This window comes from Pieris brassicae, chromosome 13 (assembly GCF_905147105.1).
Source record: "Pieris brassicae chromosome 13, ilPieBrab1.1, whole genome shotgun sequence".
NCBI classification, from domain to species: domain Eukaryota; kingdom Metazoa; phylum Arthropoda; class Insecta; order Lepidoptera; family Pieridae; genus Pieris; species Pieris brassicae.
This window is the reverse complement of record NC_059677.1, coordinates 5,064,786-5,083,176: the sequence shown is the minus strand read 5'-3', so window position 1 is coordinate 5,083,176 and position 18,391 is coordinate 5,064,786. Positions and strand designations below refer to the sequence as shown.

Genomic DNA, 18,391 nt, shown 5'->3' with positions numbered 1-18,391 from the left:
TCAAAATGTTTAGGCTTTTGATGTAAAATAGTAATACAATTTGTAAGTATTATAATTAAGATTAAAATATCGCCATTTTGTTGAATCAAATTACCATATAATAAAGGAAAATATGAAATATTTCCAACCTATTTTCCTGAAACTCACGTTGCTCAACCTCAATTTCTCAATAATTGCTCAACCTCAACCCTTTGTAATAAGATGAATTATTGATCAACAGTTTGAGTTATAAGGATTCGCTCCGATGTGGAAATTGCATCAATCAATATATTATGTACACAATCGTATTGTCACTAATTCTTGACATCCACAGTTTTATATGTTTTCCAATTCATTTTTTGTTATCAATTTCATAATTCAGCATTATCTAAATTAACAACAATTATTTATTTTTAAACGCATATTTCTTAAAATTGACATTTATCTAAAATTTATTTTGACACCTCTCAATTGGCGGTTTGAAGTAATATGACAGACAAAAATTGTTAATTGTGAAATGACAATACCTGCGAGAAATATTCAATGTTTTGTGTTGTAAAGTTGATTTTATTATTTTTATTAAATTCACTTAAACAACCAAACATAATTTTAAAATAGATGCCTATTGAACTATGAACTCATCAGAAGTGTAACTAACTTATTTGAAGAACTATAATATTCTCTGATTATACAGCAAAATGAACTTCTATTATGCTTTTATAGTATGCGTCACTTACCTTACCCAAGGTATTTTATTCAATCTTTATTATCAAACCGTACTTTCTTGCATCGTTCCATTTTTCATTAAAATTGCAGTTCATTAATATGATAGGTATTTACATATTATATAAATTATATGTTATTTTTATTATAGTTTCACAATGTGAGAGATTACATGGACAGATCTATTCATCGATTGAGGGAAGTGCTGCTTGTTTTAGAAGACTAAATGGCACGCATCAAATGGGATGTTCATGTAAGTTTCATAAAAAATTAACATGATTTTAAAATAGTCCGAGAAGTGAAAACATTTTGTAGCTATTTCACAATCTCTAATAATAAGCTTGAATTTTGTACAAACTGTAACAATGTTCTTGTAGTCAGTTGTTAATATTTATTTACGGACCCTGGAGTTTTACTTAGATACCAATATTATAATTTGTAATGCATATTGAAACTTTTAAGTCACAAATAATTTAGTACCTACTTGATCTGAGCTTTTATTTGAGATTATGTTATTAATCTAGTTTATTAAAGTTGCTTTTAATATACAGTGACATCATTTAGAAAAAGATACTGGTTATATAGACCAAAGTCAAGCTCCCGGCTGAATTCTATGTATTAGGTACTTACTCACAACATCATCGGCTGTTATGACTATCGGTTTTTACAACCAACCAGTTTTTTATTTTGTTATGTTATAACATTTTTACTGTATATATATTGTAGTAAAACCTTTTAAATTAGTTTTTGATGTTGACTTGTGTGTATTATAATTATAAAATTGTATTTTAATATAATGTATATCAATTAATTTATGTCCTAAATTTAATTATTGACATAAAATCCCCTACTAACTGAATGATTTTATATTTCAGCCTCAGATGGTGGTGCTGTGGGTATAGTGCAGATGATAAAAGATGTTGAAGATGCACAATGGATAATTAAAAACTCAACTTCCGGTCCTTATATTGCCGTGGTCAGCACATCTCTATTTCAAAGTGTTATTAATATGTTGATTGATGATCCTAGTAATGTAGCAGGTGTATTGCTGTATGATAATGCTACTATGAGGTAATTGTGTGTTCTTTTCTACTTCTAAACTCCGGATGTTGAAGTGATACTACCTATATACCTACCCATTCTACCAATTTTAATGGGTGTTGTCCTGGAGGACATGGTTGTGGAACAATGAACATCATCAGGTGGACTTTTGCTGTCCCTCCCAACAATCTTTATGCATGTTTTGTGAGTCAATTTTCTAAATACTGGTGATCAGTCCTTGTGAGTCTGTCATTTAACTGTCACTTAATGAGAAAAATAAAGTATATTCCCATTATTATGTATTAACTGTGCCATACAATGAAATGTATACTTAAACTTGGGGTTCTATAAAAAATATTGTGTTGTAAACTTCATGATATGTAAGAAATTGATGCATGAAGTACAATGGGGCTTGCACAGTTGAGATGTAGCGCTAAATATTAATTCCATAGTGTCACGATTAGCAAGTTGTTATATTATCTTTAATTCGAACTACTTTGTGTGACTTACATCTGTCCAAATGTCAACTAATTATTATTGTGAAATGCTCCATCAGTATTTTTTGCAATGAAACTGCAACATCAACTTTTGAGATATGGGTTTATTCCTGTATGAACTGGACCTGAGTAATATAGGTCAATTACTTACACTTATGAAATTGTATTATTACTTTCAGGCCAAGTTCATTTAGTCAAGAATCGAAATGTCCGAACGAATATTCAGCTGCTCCAGGCAGTACCTGCTCATCATCAGGCGACACTGTTTGGAACACAAAAGGCACGGGTTTATTAAGAAAAGATATACCATTCCCGATATTTTTTGTGCCAGACTCCAAGGCAGATGAGATTGATAAAATTGAGAAATGTTATAATAGGTATGTTTTATGTAGAAAAATAAGCAATATTTATCCCTTGTGCTATTGTTTATTGTATATTTATTTGATTTATTCTGTTGTATAAACTGTGGTACAGATAAGTACTGATCTGGTAGTTACAGTGCCACATAGTTTTCTTGGCTGGCGGCTGGAATTGGTACTACCGTCGCCATTTTGAAATGTCAGGCTGACATTGTCAGTTAGCCTTTGAATACCACTATCTACCAACATCATATAAAAATGATAATCTTAATGTATTTATTTTTATTCCAACTGCAATGGCAAAGTTTTAATTATCAAACGGTTCCGATTACTAGGTCCCTATCTTTAAAGATATTATATTAATGATACAGGTAATAAAACCTGTCATATCACATGTTCCTAAGTTTGTGTCACATTTATTTTAGCCTAGGACAATTTTATAGGTACGTACTACGTGTACATTATTTTATAAAGACATTTCAACATATTTAGTTAGCCATGCAGGCTAAGACTTCAAATTATTCCCCTTATAATGGTTAATTTTTATAAACTGGCAATACCAATATATTAGTATTGTCAGTTGTGATTTTGACATACGTCATTTAGCTAAGTCAGTTTAGGTCAGTTCAGTCAGTCAGTAATTTAGTTAAGTCTCGATATTAAATACTATTACATATTAATACTATGAATTTTTCACTATGATCTGTGGAATTTAATTCCCTACGCCGACCTTATTGTTTACAATGAGTATGTACTCCTCTCTCAAAGGCCGGCAATACCTATTAATAGGGTTTCCATTGGTGACTGTCCTTTATAGGCGTTCCCTAGGCTCCTTTGTCCCCCTATTAAAAAAAATATGACTTATTTACTGATATGTAAAATTTCTCTCAATGGCACCACCCACTCACCCATTAATATGCGTGTCCATGGTCGATAATTGACCTTTATGGGCGTCCCGTATGCTCGCTCGTCTTCCTATAAAAATATGACTTATTTAGAACTTCTGGACTTCTCGGTGTCCATGGATGACTGTCCTTGGGCATCCCAATAAGACTAATTTATATTGTTACGAGCTAGGGGATCGGATAGAAAATGCCGTAGATTTCTTCAAAGGTTTATTTCTTGATAAATCAATGAGGAATTTATGGGCACAAATTAATTGCAGAGATGCACTAATTGCACGCAAAAACACAGTCACTAATTACTTAACTTATGCACACTTCACACTGTACTTTATCACTTGTATTCACTTTATTCGCACTTTATCGCTTCGGTGTTCCTCTCGTGTAATCGCATTCAAAACTAAAGGCGATTAGTCGCGTTTCGGCTCGCTTATATATCCCTGGGAATAATTCTAAACAATATTCGAGAACTTTCTAGGCGGGCTTGCTACTGAGTAGCCATTGCACAATTCTAGAACGTCCGCACTCTTTGTCTCTTTCGCACGTTGCTCCGTCCTTGTCGTACGGCGTTCTAGAGTGCTCAGTCTAGTTTCGAGAAAGTTCTGATCTTCTCTATATATCGTATCATTTCGTCCTTGTCTCACACCTAGAAAGTTCGGTTTAGAATATTCCTTCATCAAAGGGGTATACCTAGGCCTAAAAACGCCTGAAAACGGGTCTCCTGAAAACTGCACCAATCGACTACACATGTTCTAAAACTGACTGAAAAAAGGTTTCAGCTTCCTGAAAACTAGGGTAACATTATGGAAATTACAATTTTCTAATATGTGATTGACCCTCTCCTGAAACGGTCAGAAATCATATTACAGCCTGCTGAAAAGTTCTCTAACTAGTGGAAAAATCTAGAAACATGGCAGTCGACCCGTCTTCGTAACAATATGTAAAGTATTGTCTTTTGTTAAAATAGCTTTTACAAATTAAGACAAGCACTTTTAGAACGGATTAAAGCTATGTATTATTATTAAAAACTTATAATTATTTACATAGTTCCTTATTTTAACTTTTCCTTTCTTAACTTTTTACTTTTCCGACGTTTCGCGTGCTTCACAGCGTGCATGGTCACGATGACCGATGTGATGTGTTTTTCTTAATTTATATGTGTTTTTTGTTAATTTCAGATATAATTTAGATAAGAACAATCAAGTTGGTGTACCGCTATGCTCTGTACAGTTGCATTCGTTCATGTATGCCGCGGTGAATTCAGCTGTGTGTTTACGACGGTAAGTATTTTAAGTGAACAAAACATTTTTTTACGTTTGAAAGAGACGTAGGTAATCTCTTAGACATGGAAGTTACTCCCCGAGAGAATAGCCAGACGTAAGCATATTTATATATATATATATATAATCATAAAATATAAATTATTTAATTAAAAATAAAGCTTTTCTTCAACAAAAGTACGCAAGTATATTGTTTGCTGCATAAATTGCTTTAATAAATATAAAATACACTAGCTCAAAGCTTGGTCCTTTTTAGTCTCTGGTTTATTACTTATGTAAAAAAATTTCGTAGTCTGTAAAGTCAATTTACGGCAATAATTTTACGTGATAACGTCAAGAAAACATTGATGAGAAATTGCATATTTTAATGAATTAAATTGAGATCACTAAATTATTATAAATACAAATTAATTGAATTTTACAATTTTTTGATAAATTGAAATAAAGTTGCACTCAATAATTCAGATATTTAGAGAAGCCAAACGCTTAGGACTATCGTGTCTCTCTCTATCTCTTGTTCCGCGCTCTCGCTCGGCTCAGGCGGAACGTGACAATGGGTCAGGTATTGTCGTGCGTGCATCATCTGTATATAATCTCAATTGTATTGTATTACAGGTCCGCTTCATCAGCGTTTTTGACTCCAACAAAAGTTTGTGACCCACTCGGCGATTATAATGTTTATTATTCGTTGTTCCCAAGGGCACAGGTATGTATTGATATAAATCTCTGAAAATTTTCTCACAATTGTGTAAAACAACTAAAATACATACAATTATGTGTAGCGCTTAAATGGTAATGAATAAAATAACGGGTGGGCTGAAAATTTCGTTGGCTAACATAGAAGAAATCTTTTTTTTATAGAATTTGATTTGATAGGCCTCTTTGGTCCACACAAACCACGTCTCAACGGTAGATTTTCCTGGTGCAGAGTCCTAATAATGATTATCAAGTCGAGTCTTAGCTTCAATTGTATTTTTCTTCGAAGAAATTCCTTTTTATCCATTTAACAAACGTACCTTCACTCAAAATACTTCACACAAACTAATAGTATGACAGTTGTCAAATGACACACGGGTCTTACGAAGGTTAGGGCTAACTAAAGGGATTGGCTTAATACTGGTGGCGCTATCTATGTGCCTAGGAACTTTCAGCCCACCTAATAAACTACATCTAGGTTAAAATTGAATTTCGAGTTAATACTTTTAAAGTATAGTTCCCTTTTCATCACAGCGTTAACGTTATTTACCAGAAAGAGACGGGAGTACTTTAGTTAGACTAGCTCATATAGTGGGGTAAGATCACACATAGGTATAGGAGCGATTCCGGAGAATTTACCAAAAAACCTCAGGTCGTACAGAAGTTATAACATAACATATAAGTGTAATAACTATTACATGTAAGATATATAGTCACGGTTTGATGTGCTTAAGTTGTTCATAGATAGATACGTAAGTCTATAGTATCGAGCAAGCTCTTGACTCAATTGAATTTTTGGTCCTTCGGGCCGGTTCATAACCTTACGACTTTAGAATTTTTCAAAGTAATAGCATACGTGTTATTGTAGTATATATCGTAGATGTGTTTTATGCCTGGCCGATCAAGTTCCTTGACTATTTTATATTATTTTGAATTTAAATTTAATTTCAGGGCATTTCGTTTACTACAAAATAAATATTTATACTTTAGCCTCAATAACACGTGGTAATCATGATATTGAATTGTAGCTTATGTGACACGTTTGTCGGTTTACGATAGCAGTGCTATCTATTGATTACTTATTCAATCCAGTCGAAAAGTATCGACATCTGTTAGAATCTTTTGGAATTAACAGATAATTGTGACTGTCAATTAATTATAGACAAATAATTTGCATTAAAATAAAATTGCGACTATAATTAAAGATCTAAGCTATCCTATCTCTTAAGTTTGACCAGACTGCACACGGTGTGCCAATTTAATTTCAAATCGGTTAAGTAGTTAAGGAGTCCATCGCGGACAAACATCGTGACAGGAGATTTATATACATTATACTAGACTATTTATACTTTATTCGTCTTGGCATCACCAGTGTGTCTACACATACTAATGTTATAGTCTCCTGGAGATCACGGCTGATACTTGGAAATGTTTTTTTTTTTAAATTTATTAACATTGAATTATAGAATATATATATTGGAATGTTTTACAGGAGAATGAGACTGATAGAAAACCAGTTACGTTCGTAACAGCCAGGATTGATTCGGCTTCATTATTTGATGGTAAGTTGTGTTTAGAAACCCCATCAGTTCCCCAAATGCCACCGTTCAGGCTTGAACTTCTTTTTTCAAATCTACCCTGGACTTGTCACTTTTCTCCATTAGATTTAAGTGTTAAATCCTGTGTAGGGAAGGCTTTTCCTAGTCCAAAGGTCGAGGTTATAGTTCTAAAATTCCAAAATCTCAGTCATCTTGCGGTCATACTTGGATGAAATCGCCGTGTGCCAGACAATTATGGCTACTTAACAGCAGTTTAAGATACTGAATCGATATTTTTTATACCATCAGAAACCCTAACATGGCTATATATAGATGTGTTTTTTGTGTGTAGAGTCAGCATATACAAAAAGATAAATCAGGACTTAGCCCTAACTGAGACTTCTGATGTTTTCGTTGGAACAGCCTCTTTGGTCGTCCACTGCGGGGATCTTGGTGCTTATTTCGCCTCTTTTGAACTTAGCATACCACTTCTCAAATGTTTAATGATACTCTGATATGTATTTTTAATGCCCTTTTGAATTTAATAAACGCGCTAATATTGCGTATTTTGGATGGTAATTAATTAAATAGTTGAACACCCTGTATTCGTGTTTGTATCTAAATAGTGATTTTATTAATTTATTTTGTAGTGTTTGTAAGTTTGATATCATTCTCGTCGGTTGATTTTCCTGGTTCAGAGTCTGAATAATGTTAATCAAGTCGAGCTTTGGCTTCAAGTTTATTCTTCGCCAAAAAGCAATGCTTTAACACACGAAATTCCTTTTGATCCATTAAAAAAAAGTTCCTTCTTCTCGTAAACTATATATATATATATATATATATATATATATATATATATATATATATATATATATATATATATATATATATATATAGTTTGTCTCTTTCAGAAGAACGCGTTTTGGCCAATAATCACCTATATCCAGAGCATTCTGATAAACGAGCTAGGTCTCGCTATCCACAGCGTTCCTCACAGTTTTTTTTATGAATGGATGTTTTTTTGTCTTTGTCGTTTGCCTATAAGTGCTTGTCACATAAAATATTGTATTTAATTTTTGTTGTGTCAGTGTGCCGAGCTTTGGCAAGCTTTTATAAATAAATAAAATCATATTAATTTCATACTAATCTATCTATCAGCCTACAAACTTTTCAGCCAACCACATGTCAAAAATATTATTTTTTTATTCGTTAACTTTTTTGTTAGGTGTAGCACCGGGTACGGCCAGTTCCGTTGTAGGAATGGTAACTTTAATATCGACAGCGGCAACACTGTCAAAAATGATACCAGTTGCAGATGAAAAATTATATGGTGAGTAAATATATAAAGAATAGGATGACGAAGATGCTTCTGGTAATGGAGAAATGGAATTAGAAGTATTATATAGGATATACAAGCCAAACTAACCAACTCCCGAGGGGATTTATTCAATACAAAGACTCCCGAGGGAGTTGTGAGCTATATTGTGGGCTACTCGATTGTAAAGAAGTTCTTCCTTATTAAGTTCTCGAGTCATTTTCACATGTGTATAAATCTTAAAAAAATTAATATGAGATGTTTGAGAGGAGAAAATAAAATTTGTTCACGTGGTACTTGTGACCGGTCAAAAGTATCAGAACGATGTCATGAAAGTGGAAGTAAGTGGTGATCTGTGGTCTCTGGGTTACCTTCGGGGAAAAGGCGTGAAGATTTATGGCATTATAGTCTAGTCTCTGGAAGACCAATTTGTAACGTTGCAAACAGTTAGACGATATTTGTCTAACAGAACTTTTGATATAGTGGTATGAATTAAAAGAGCCGTTATTAGTATGAGCATTCTAATTTTTGAAAGGCCGGCATTTGCGAGCCTTCTGGCAATGTCCAGGGGGTCGGTAGCACTTAATATCAGGCGAGCCTCCTGTCCATTTGCCTCCTATTACATTAATTATTTTTTTTGTTTATGAATATTGATATTAAAAAGGATTGAGACGCTAAGCTTTGGTATACAATCGACTTGAGACGCAATATTTTAAATACATTTTCCCGTCCCTTGAAATAAAACTCGATAAAACAAAACAATTGTTTTTTTTTTTATTGACATGCAGTCAATCCAAAAGATTACCGCCTTTCTGAAATAATAATTCGTTAACTGTATTTAATTCTTAATACATAATAATTGATTATGAATCCCTCTTATTTACACGAGTAACTCATTTAAACCTTTGTCATTTTGAACTTTTAGCAATTTGAAAGTTATCTTTAGTCCCTTAACTTTACAATTATCCAGAGTCGATTGTTTTGGTGGCAATGAAAATGGACACGAAAATTAATTGTTTTTTTTTTAAATATATATAATCTGTTCTTATTTTAGCTAACAATATTCTGTGGACATTATTTAATGGGGAATCTTTTGACTACATCGGCTCTCAACGGGTCGCATACGACATAAGCAGGGGATCATGGCCCCCAGTCAATCCTCTGTCCCTCTCTGACATTAAGCTGCACGTTGAGATAGGACAGTTGGGTGGATCCCTGGATTTATTCAAGGATAATGTGACGTGGCCCTTGTATGCCTTCACTGGAAATATGCTTGCGCAAGAGGTATGTGTCAACATGAATGCTGTCAATTGTCAAATGTCCATAGGAGATGTGTACATGTTAGAAGTGAAACTTGTTTGTAAATTAATTATTACTAAGGTAAAAGCCCCAAAAGATGATCATGCACCAGAATGTGATCGCTCCGTTTGTTTGTATATCTATATTCACACTATATATGTGCTAATGATAATATTTAGAATTGCCATCTAAAGCTCTAATATGTAACTACTAAACGAATACATCAACCAATAGCGTGTATCTTTTCTTCATCTCCCTTACTCTCTCTTTCAGTCTTTCTCACTGTCTTGCTCCCTACTCTCGCTCCATGGCTATTTGCTTCATGCTACGTTCGCCCTTTCTCACTCTCTCTCAATCGGTCTCAATCGCTCTCTCCCTTATCTTCGACAAAAACGCTGCACATCTTCGTGACGCTAATATTATTATTGTTGCGTTTCATCCGTAAAAAAATTAACCTCATGCGCCTAAAGTTTCACTTCAAAACCATATGAAACTGTAAGTCAAGATATAACAGTGGCTGTTTTCCGGGTCTGCTGCCACCATTACGATCTTTTCCTTTATTATATGTAGAGGTGAGGTTCGACATTATAATGTTTTTTTTAAATTAATAAACGCCATTGGCCGGCAAATTGTCACGTGTCAATCTTACTCTACTCAACCTAAAATATAGAACTCGGCCTTTAGGCCTTGACTTGTTTAAGCAACCGCGGAATATGCTTAAAGTATTAAGAATCCATAGCGCTAATTAGCCTGCATCATGAGCACAACGTCAAGTACACATCGTCACACAACACAGCCGAATTTTCTTTTGGAAACCAGCGAACTGTGGAATCGATACCCGGTGTGGTCTTCCCTGAGAGATACGTCCTCCAACTCTTCAAAATTCTAGTGTACTCCTCCCTCAAAGGCCGGCAACGCACCCACAAAAAACTGGTGTCTATGGGCTGCGATGACTGCCCTTTTTGGGCGACCCCCTATTGCCTATTATGTAAAATAAAAAATTTATTTTGAATAACTTTTATTGATGTATTCCTTTCGTTGGAACCTTTTTGTGTACATATATTTTTAGTATAATTGTTTTTGTTAGCTGCGGGATTACGAAATAAATATACTAAAAGAAATTAAATTTATTAAATAAATACCAATTAATCTAAATTTCAGATAATCGAATTCTTAAATGACATGACACAAACTGGCAATCTGACAGTTTCCCCAATTTTGACAAGCAATTTACCACCATCGTCGCTGCATTCGTTTAAAAGGATCTTGAATGTCACAGACATGCCAGAACTGTTGTTGGTGGACCATAGAGAAACATTCGCGAATATGTATTATGAATCTGCGCTGGATATGTCTGATACCATAGATTACGTTTACCATAATCTAACTGTTGGGACTAATGGAGAATGTGAGTTATTATCACAGGGTGTCAGATAAACACCAAGTCGAAGTCTGGTGATAAGGCAGTGGTGAACCCCAGAAAGTTATTATATTGACCTATATTTTCGCAAATTGTTACCACTGAAATAGAAATTAATTTTTACGTGTTAAAAAAATTATAATAGAATCACTAAAACAAACGGGCAGGATGCTTCAAAATTTGCACGATTTGTACCATATTCTTTGACGTGTGTCTAAATCGATAAACGTCGGCTGCACGCACGTAAAAGCATGACTCAGTGTCCCGTTACGCTTATTGTCCCGTTACGCTCATTGTACGCTTACGCCGCATCTATCTCTCTTCCACACGATTAGCATATGCGTCCGAGGATTCACTCCTTTGTATCCATACAAAATATATATATTAATAAAAATGATTCAATTTTATTCATAAGATATTTTAGGTTATGATGTCAGATTAAACTGTCGTTCGTAAACTGACTTTACAGGTAACCATTTTTTTCTGGCGTTAACGACTACCTGCCTTATCACCAGATTTCGGCCTGGACGTTGTTTTAAGGGACTTTTAATATAAAAAATTGTTTTAATAAGTTTACAATAAGATCTCGTGTTCAAACTCCATAGACTATCAATATTAATTTTTATAAGACACATAATTATTATGGGAGTATACAGGGTGTTGAAAAATCCAATGTTTCAAAAACCTGTGTAAAGACACCCATATTTGGACACACCACATTATAGTATGAGTAAAAAGCTGTGCATTGCAATAGAGAAGGATTTTGAGAATATTTTTACATATACAATATTTTTTTAGTTATACCAACATCGGATCTATTGTCCAAAGGCAATATGACAGACAAGGAGCCGCAAGTAAAAATATCGCGTGTTGCGAATGCGCTCGCGCAGACCCTTTATAAGAGAGTCACGGGGATACCGTTTGTGGGTGTCGTCGATACGTCAGCTCATATGGTAAGAATAAACAAGTGGCGCTACAACATTTTTAGGTCTGGGCCTCAGATTTCCGTATCTGCTCATGAGTTTTTGCCGCCCACCAGTGCTGTGGAGATGGCTGATCAGGTGCCTATTAGATTGATAAATGATGTGTTTTTTTTAATATAGGCTCACCTGATGTTAAGTGAGGTATCACTAATCATGGGCGGTAGCCCATGGACCGTCACATTGCCAGAAGGCATTTTAAGAACTGGTTGGCTCATTACTTGAGGAACCTTGAAGTATTTCCGAACCAATTCGACTTAGGGTCCTTCAAGAAAAGAGCGTACAAATTCTTAAAAGGCCGGCAACGCACTCGCGAGCTCTCTGGCATTGAGAGTGTCCATGGGCGGCGGTATCACTTAACATCAGGTGAGCCTCCTGCCCGTTTGCCCCCTATTTCATAAAAAAAAACCCCAAGTCGAAATGGTTCGGAAATACTTCAGTGAACAGCTGGTTCCACATAGTGGTGGTGTGTGGGAAAAACTGCCTTAAAAGACGTCCAGGTTATACGGATATTCTGCCTCGACGTCTGATGATGAAACTCCTCTGAACACTCCATGGTAAATGCGGTAGAAGATGCAGTGAGACATTCACTACGCAACGCCAGAGATCAAGCTCTGGTGACTGGTGTTAAGTGTTATAACCAGCATTGAGGGCTCGTTAGTGCGTTGCCGGCCTATATTTATACCGTACCGTAATTTCAGGTAGATGAAATGTTACAATGCTTTTTGAAAACCCCGTCTTGCCGGTTGCTTCGTGCAGCGGATTTTATGAGCGCAGATCACAATACGGCAGATCGCCCCGCCTCTTTGTACGTGGGCGTGGCCACGTGGGCGAATACGCCGGCCGTATACGCGGGACATTTACTGGCGCTACTGACTGGAGTGCATTTGGGCAGTAATAAGACTGTGTGCGATGAGCTGAGTGAACCTGTAAGTTGGATATTTCAAAAAAAAAATTTTTTTTTGCTATTTACAAAACTTTTATTGTCTCAGTTAACCTTTTTGTATTATAAACATACATTATTTATTTTAGATTTTTCTTTATTTTACTTATAGGTACTATATGTTATTTTGAGTTTCTTTTTATTATTTATGCACCTGTGCTTTACCTTCTGTAGATGTGTCTTCATTTTTGTTCCAAATTAGGGCTGCCTGGAACAAATCGCCTGTTAGCAATAAGACGTTGGCTGTTGGATGTAACCTGTTTTTATATGTATTTTTTTGTAGAACGAGGTGTAAATAAATAAATAAATAATGAATGATCTTTCAGGGTTTCTCATATTATTACTTAAGGGGTTGGAACAATACTGGTGTTTGCGTTCAGACTACGATGAACTTCAGTCAAGCTGTCAGCCCTGCATTTATTAAATCAGGTAATGTAAAAAAACTGTTGAATGCTTTTGCTGGTACTTACATGATAATATCATACCCTGAAAAGTACTGCTGCAGATGACTTCACGTCACGATCTTAGGTTTTATCAGTTCAATCATAATTTATTTGTAAGTCTATGGTTAAAAGCGCAGTAGTGGCTTCAGCGTGCGACTCATCCCTGAGGTCGTAGATTCGATACCTGTCTGCAGCTATGGATTTTCTTTCTATGTGCACATAACATTAGCTCGAACGGTGAAGGAAAACATCGTGAGGAAACTGGTTTGCCTTAGACCCAAAAAGTCGACGGTGTGTGTCAGGCACAGAAGGCTGATCACCAACTTGCCGATTCAATTCACAAACGATCATGAAACAGATACAGAAATCTGAGGCCCAGACCTAAAAAAAGGTTGTAGCGCTATTGTTTTTTTCTATAAACTACTCTTCCAGATTATGATTTTACCTCTAACGAGTTCTCGACGTGGACGGAATCAGTCTGGCAAACAATGTGGGCGCGCGTGTTTGTCACGGCTGGTGGGAGTGGTGCCAAACTTGCGGGCGTAACTGGCGCATTGGCCACGATTATCGCCGCATTCATCACATATTGGCTTTCCGTTAATTCGGCTGTCATTTTCGCCACATCGTTAGATGCACCTAATCCGTAAGTACTTTATGTCACACAAATGTCTTGTCAAAGTCAAAAATAATTTATTCATATAGGTAACACAATGTACACTTATGAACGTCAAAAAAAATACATATTAAATGCTTCTAATTTTACATTTACTGACAGTTCTCAAATCAAGGCCGTAGAACGGAAGAGAAGAACTGGCAATAAACTCTCCGCAACTCTTGTTAATCGCAAAGTTCTTTTTTCTATTACACAACGTTTGTAAGCTCCAACCATAACACCATGTTCCACATGACGTCAGCAGGAGGCATGGTGAAATAGGAGCACGCACTTACATTCTCGTGGGAACAACACGCAAATACATAGTCGAAACAACTAACATCACCGTTTACACGAATTCAAGTACGACCACTCACCACAAGTAGCCGTTCACGAGTATCACGCATGGCCAGCCATCGGCCCCCTCGCCAATTTAGCGAAAATATTTTATTAAGTTTTGAAATACTTTTAAGTGATCAAAATTTACAATTAGTTTCAAAGGTCCAACTGAAATCGAGTGATAGAGCATATATACTGGTTGACTCCAGAAAATTAATAAAAAAATTCTTTGCCACCTTTTTTTGAAGTGAAACTTCTTTATCGGTTTTGGAAAAAAAATAGCGTCACATTTTTCCGTTACATGCCATCTTTTTCTTGTACCACGGTTGATTCGAAGAGATTTAATGACATTCATAACAAAAGTATATAATAACGATAACAATGATAGCAGTAAATCTATTACAAGTAATGAAATTCTGTAATAATCTTAGTAGTGATAAGGTAAAATGAAATAATTGTATTATTTGTATTCATGTCTATGATAATAAAAGCCTTTTGTTAAACTTTATCTCATTTAACTTTATTTAACCAATTTCTGTAAAGTTGCATATAGTAGATCATTTTTTCAAAAAAAAAAAGGTCATAAAGAAGTTTCACTTCTTCGTACACGCACACATTTTTTGTAGTAATTTCCGTTTCCTGTGGTGTTATTACAAATTTTCGACTATGTTTCAAATTGTACTATGCGATGATAAAAGGATTGTCTCAAAAAATGATTTTCCGGTAATTATCACCCGATTTCCTTGACGTTGATTTTTGGGACAACCTGTATAATCCTATCCCTTTTTCTCTCACGTACAATCTTATGAATTTATGTGTCTGTCTCTCGGCAACGATGCTAATATTTGCACCATTTTTTATTATTAATTTTTTTTTGTTACAGAATACTAAGGACGGTGAACTGTTAGAAGTTGTTTATAGTTAAAATTACATTCCTTAGTCCAAAATTTATCAGATCAAATTGATTCAACTACAGTAATAATGATCTCTGACATTTATGAACATTAAATTATTTACAACAAACTTGTTTATTGTTTAGGCTTTACAACTATCCTTAGATTTATTTCGTGATTTGTTTTGTGAACCGAGCGTTCCACAACTGAGCTTATAAGCAGTTTTTTCCGCGCACCACCACTATGTGAAACCAGCTGCCCACAGATGTATTTACGAACCAATTCGATTTAGAGTCCTTCAAGAAAAGGGAGTACCATTTTTCAAAAGGCCGGCAAATCACTCGCGAACTCTCTGGCAAGGTCGTTTGCCCCTATAAAAACAAAAAGGAACAGCTGTATCTGTCGTCGATATCAGGGTCATTTACGTAACTGATTAGGGAGGTGGGGGATGTTGGGTCTTGTGAAACGTTACGGTACCTAAGGGGGGGGGGGTTGAACTACGTTTTTAATATTAACACGATTAAAACAATATCAAAGGTATCTTAGCTACTTTTGACTGGTGAAAATGGTAATAGCGGGTTAGGGGGGTTATATCTCCCAAAAATTGCGTTATGTAATACTTAAACGCTGCCTCAGGTTATATAGATTTAGCGCGTAAGACTTCAGTACTCATCTACGTAGTACTGGAACGCGTGGCTGTGGCTTCCCAACGAACCAACATCTTCGGAGCAGTGAGGTCGTCGTGAAGCCTGCAAAGGAATCTTCTGAGCTTCTGGAAGTAGCTAGGCTGGCTTAATTGGGCAGAACCGTACGTACAACGGACCAAATGACCGTCCTATTACGGAAATTGAGTACTTCAGTACAGCAGAATAGCAGAGATTCTGGTGTGAGTCGAGTCCCACATACCCTTACAACTTTTGGGGGCAGGGGTTGCGTATATATGCATTTCCATCTCGGATATGAAAAAAAAACAGAAAAAAGGTAAACAATTCTATGTGACCCTGCTCGTTTGAAAATTCTTGAGATAAAAACACAATGGCATATTAGTTTTTATTCATATAGGACAGGGAATTACAGCATTTAAAAACGACTTTCCCAGATCCTTCAGTACCGTTTTCAAGAAAACGGAACTTTTAAGTGGCTGTACAAACGTATTTATGTAGTCCAAAGCGGGGTCTAGATTTAACATATCGTCAAAATAGGTAAAATTCTGAATGTATGGCGAAGAATCAAGTTTTTTATTGCCACAGAGAGTCGCTTTCCATAGACTGTAGTCGAAAACCAAAGGGAATTTTATAATCTGAAGTAATGAATCTTGTATGGGGTCGGTATTGACTTCAACGGATGTTGTATATATTGCATCTTGTCTATGATCTGTACTGATTCCAATAGAAGTTGTATCTATTGAATCTTGGATATTGTCCGTACTGATTCCAACGGAGGTTGCATGAATCGAATTTTGTCTATATTCAGTACTGATTCCAATGCAAGATGTATCTATCGAATCTTGTCTATAGTCCGTACTGATTGCAATAGAAATTATATCTATTGAATGTCTATAGTCTGTACCGATTCCAACGGAAGTTGTATTTATCGAATCTTGTCCATGGTCTGTACTAATTCCAATCAAAGATGAATCTATTGAATCTTGCCTGTTGTCTGAGCTGATTCCAACGGAAGTTATATATGTTGAATCTTGCCTATGGTCCGAACTGATTCCAACAGAATTTGTATCTTTTGAATATTGTCTATAGCCTGTACTAAATTCAACGGGAGTTGTATATATCGAATCTTGATTATGGTATGAAATGATTCTAATGGAATTTAAACCTTTTAGATTTTTTCGAAGATCAGCACTGTATCTATTGGAAGCTATTGCTATGGAATATTGTCTCATTCCAGTATTTTTTTGAAAGGGATATATATCTTGAGAAGTTTGTACCATTGGTTTATAATCGCAAGCAATTTTAACACAAATATCTCTAGGAGAATGCTTGTAGCTGCCGAGTAGTTTCACGGCATCGCACATCCCATTAACTGCACTGAAAAAATATGGCTTCATTCGCAATATCATAATCTGTGTTAGAATATTAGTATTTGATTTACATTCATTCTCCTGCAGCAGTAGATTGAAGCGATGCATATAAAAGATGTAATACGCTGTCAAATTAACTTTTGGAACAATCGCTTTACAGTGTGGAATCATAACACGATTATCTGTCTTTTCCATCATATATTTCCATTCAGAAACTCTTCTAATCAATGAAATGCATTCTATTTCAAACTCTAAAGCGTTTAAATATACCTCTATTAAGTTCAGCATTGCGTTATTTGAAAAAGTTTCGTCTATGGATTCGACAATTTGAGACGATATGACAGCTAAATTATCGCCACAATCCATTTTTTTCTTTTTAAATTATATTACATTGTAGAATCGAAGGAATTCCTAAAGATTAAATAAGTGCAATGGACTCTTCGAATAAATAAATTTTCATTTCTGTATTTTTTAACTAATATGCCAATGACTTAAAACGTAATATTTTAAAAGAAAAAAGAGACTATAGAATAGGCATAAACAATCAAAAATATTAGACTAGCATAGAAATAGAAGGATCTGTGATTATCAAATGGTATTTAAAAGTAATGTTATGGAAGTGAAATTTCTTTATGACGGTAATTTTTTTTACGGATAATAATTTTTTACGCAATAATAATAAAATTAGCGTCACGCAGCGTTTTTGTCGAAGGAAAGAGAGAGAGAGCGACTGAGACCGATTGAAAAAGAGTGTGAAAGGGAGAACGTAGTATGACGCAAAAAAGCCATGGAGTGAGAGTAGAACTACTATGGATGCAATTTTTACACGATATTTAGATAATGTTGAAACACGAACTTATATTGCATATTTTACTAATCATAATGCTTTAGTCAGAACAATACCACTACAAATCGCGTCAGATAATGTAAATATCGAAGATTTATATCATATTAATTTTTAATACTTTTAATATGTTAATTAAATTAAATTCCTAACATATCTTTCTAAATAATCTAAAGTTTTCGATTTGTATAAATATGAACAAGACTTAAAAAT

The 18,391-nt window shown here is 35.0% G+C and overlaps 1 protein-coding gene across 1 annotated transcript; it reads left to right on the top strand.

Moving 5' to 3' along the window:
* Nucleotides 1–486: 486 nt before the first annotated feature.
* LOC123717829 (nicastrin) lies at nucleotides 487–15,429 on the top strand. Its single transcript, XM_045674054.1, has 15 exons — nucleotides 487–726; nucleotides 854–955; nucleotides 1,578–1,773; nucleotides 2,420–2,617; nucleotides 4,680–4,781; nucleotides 5,397–5,487; nucleotides 6,970–7,039; nucleotides 8,241–8,345; nucleotides 9,385–9,614; nucleotides 10,791–11,037; nucleotides 11,848–12,002; nucleotides 12,731–12,958; nucleotides 13,299–13,401; nucleotides 13,848–14,058; nucleotides 15,290–15,429. The coding sequence occupies exons 1-15, from the start codon at nucleotides 678–680 to the stop codon at nucleotides 15,312–15,314; spliced, it is 2,112 nt and encodes a 703-aa protein (XP_045530010.1). The 5' UTR covers nucleotides 487–677; the 3' UTR covers nucleotides 15,315–15,429.
* The last annotated feature ends 2,962 nt before the right edge of the window (nucleotides 15,430–18,391 follow it).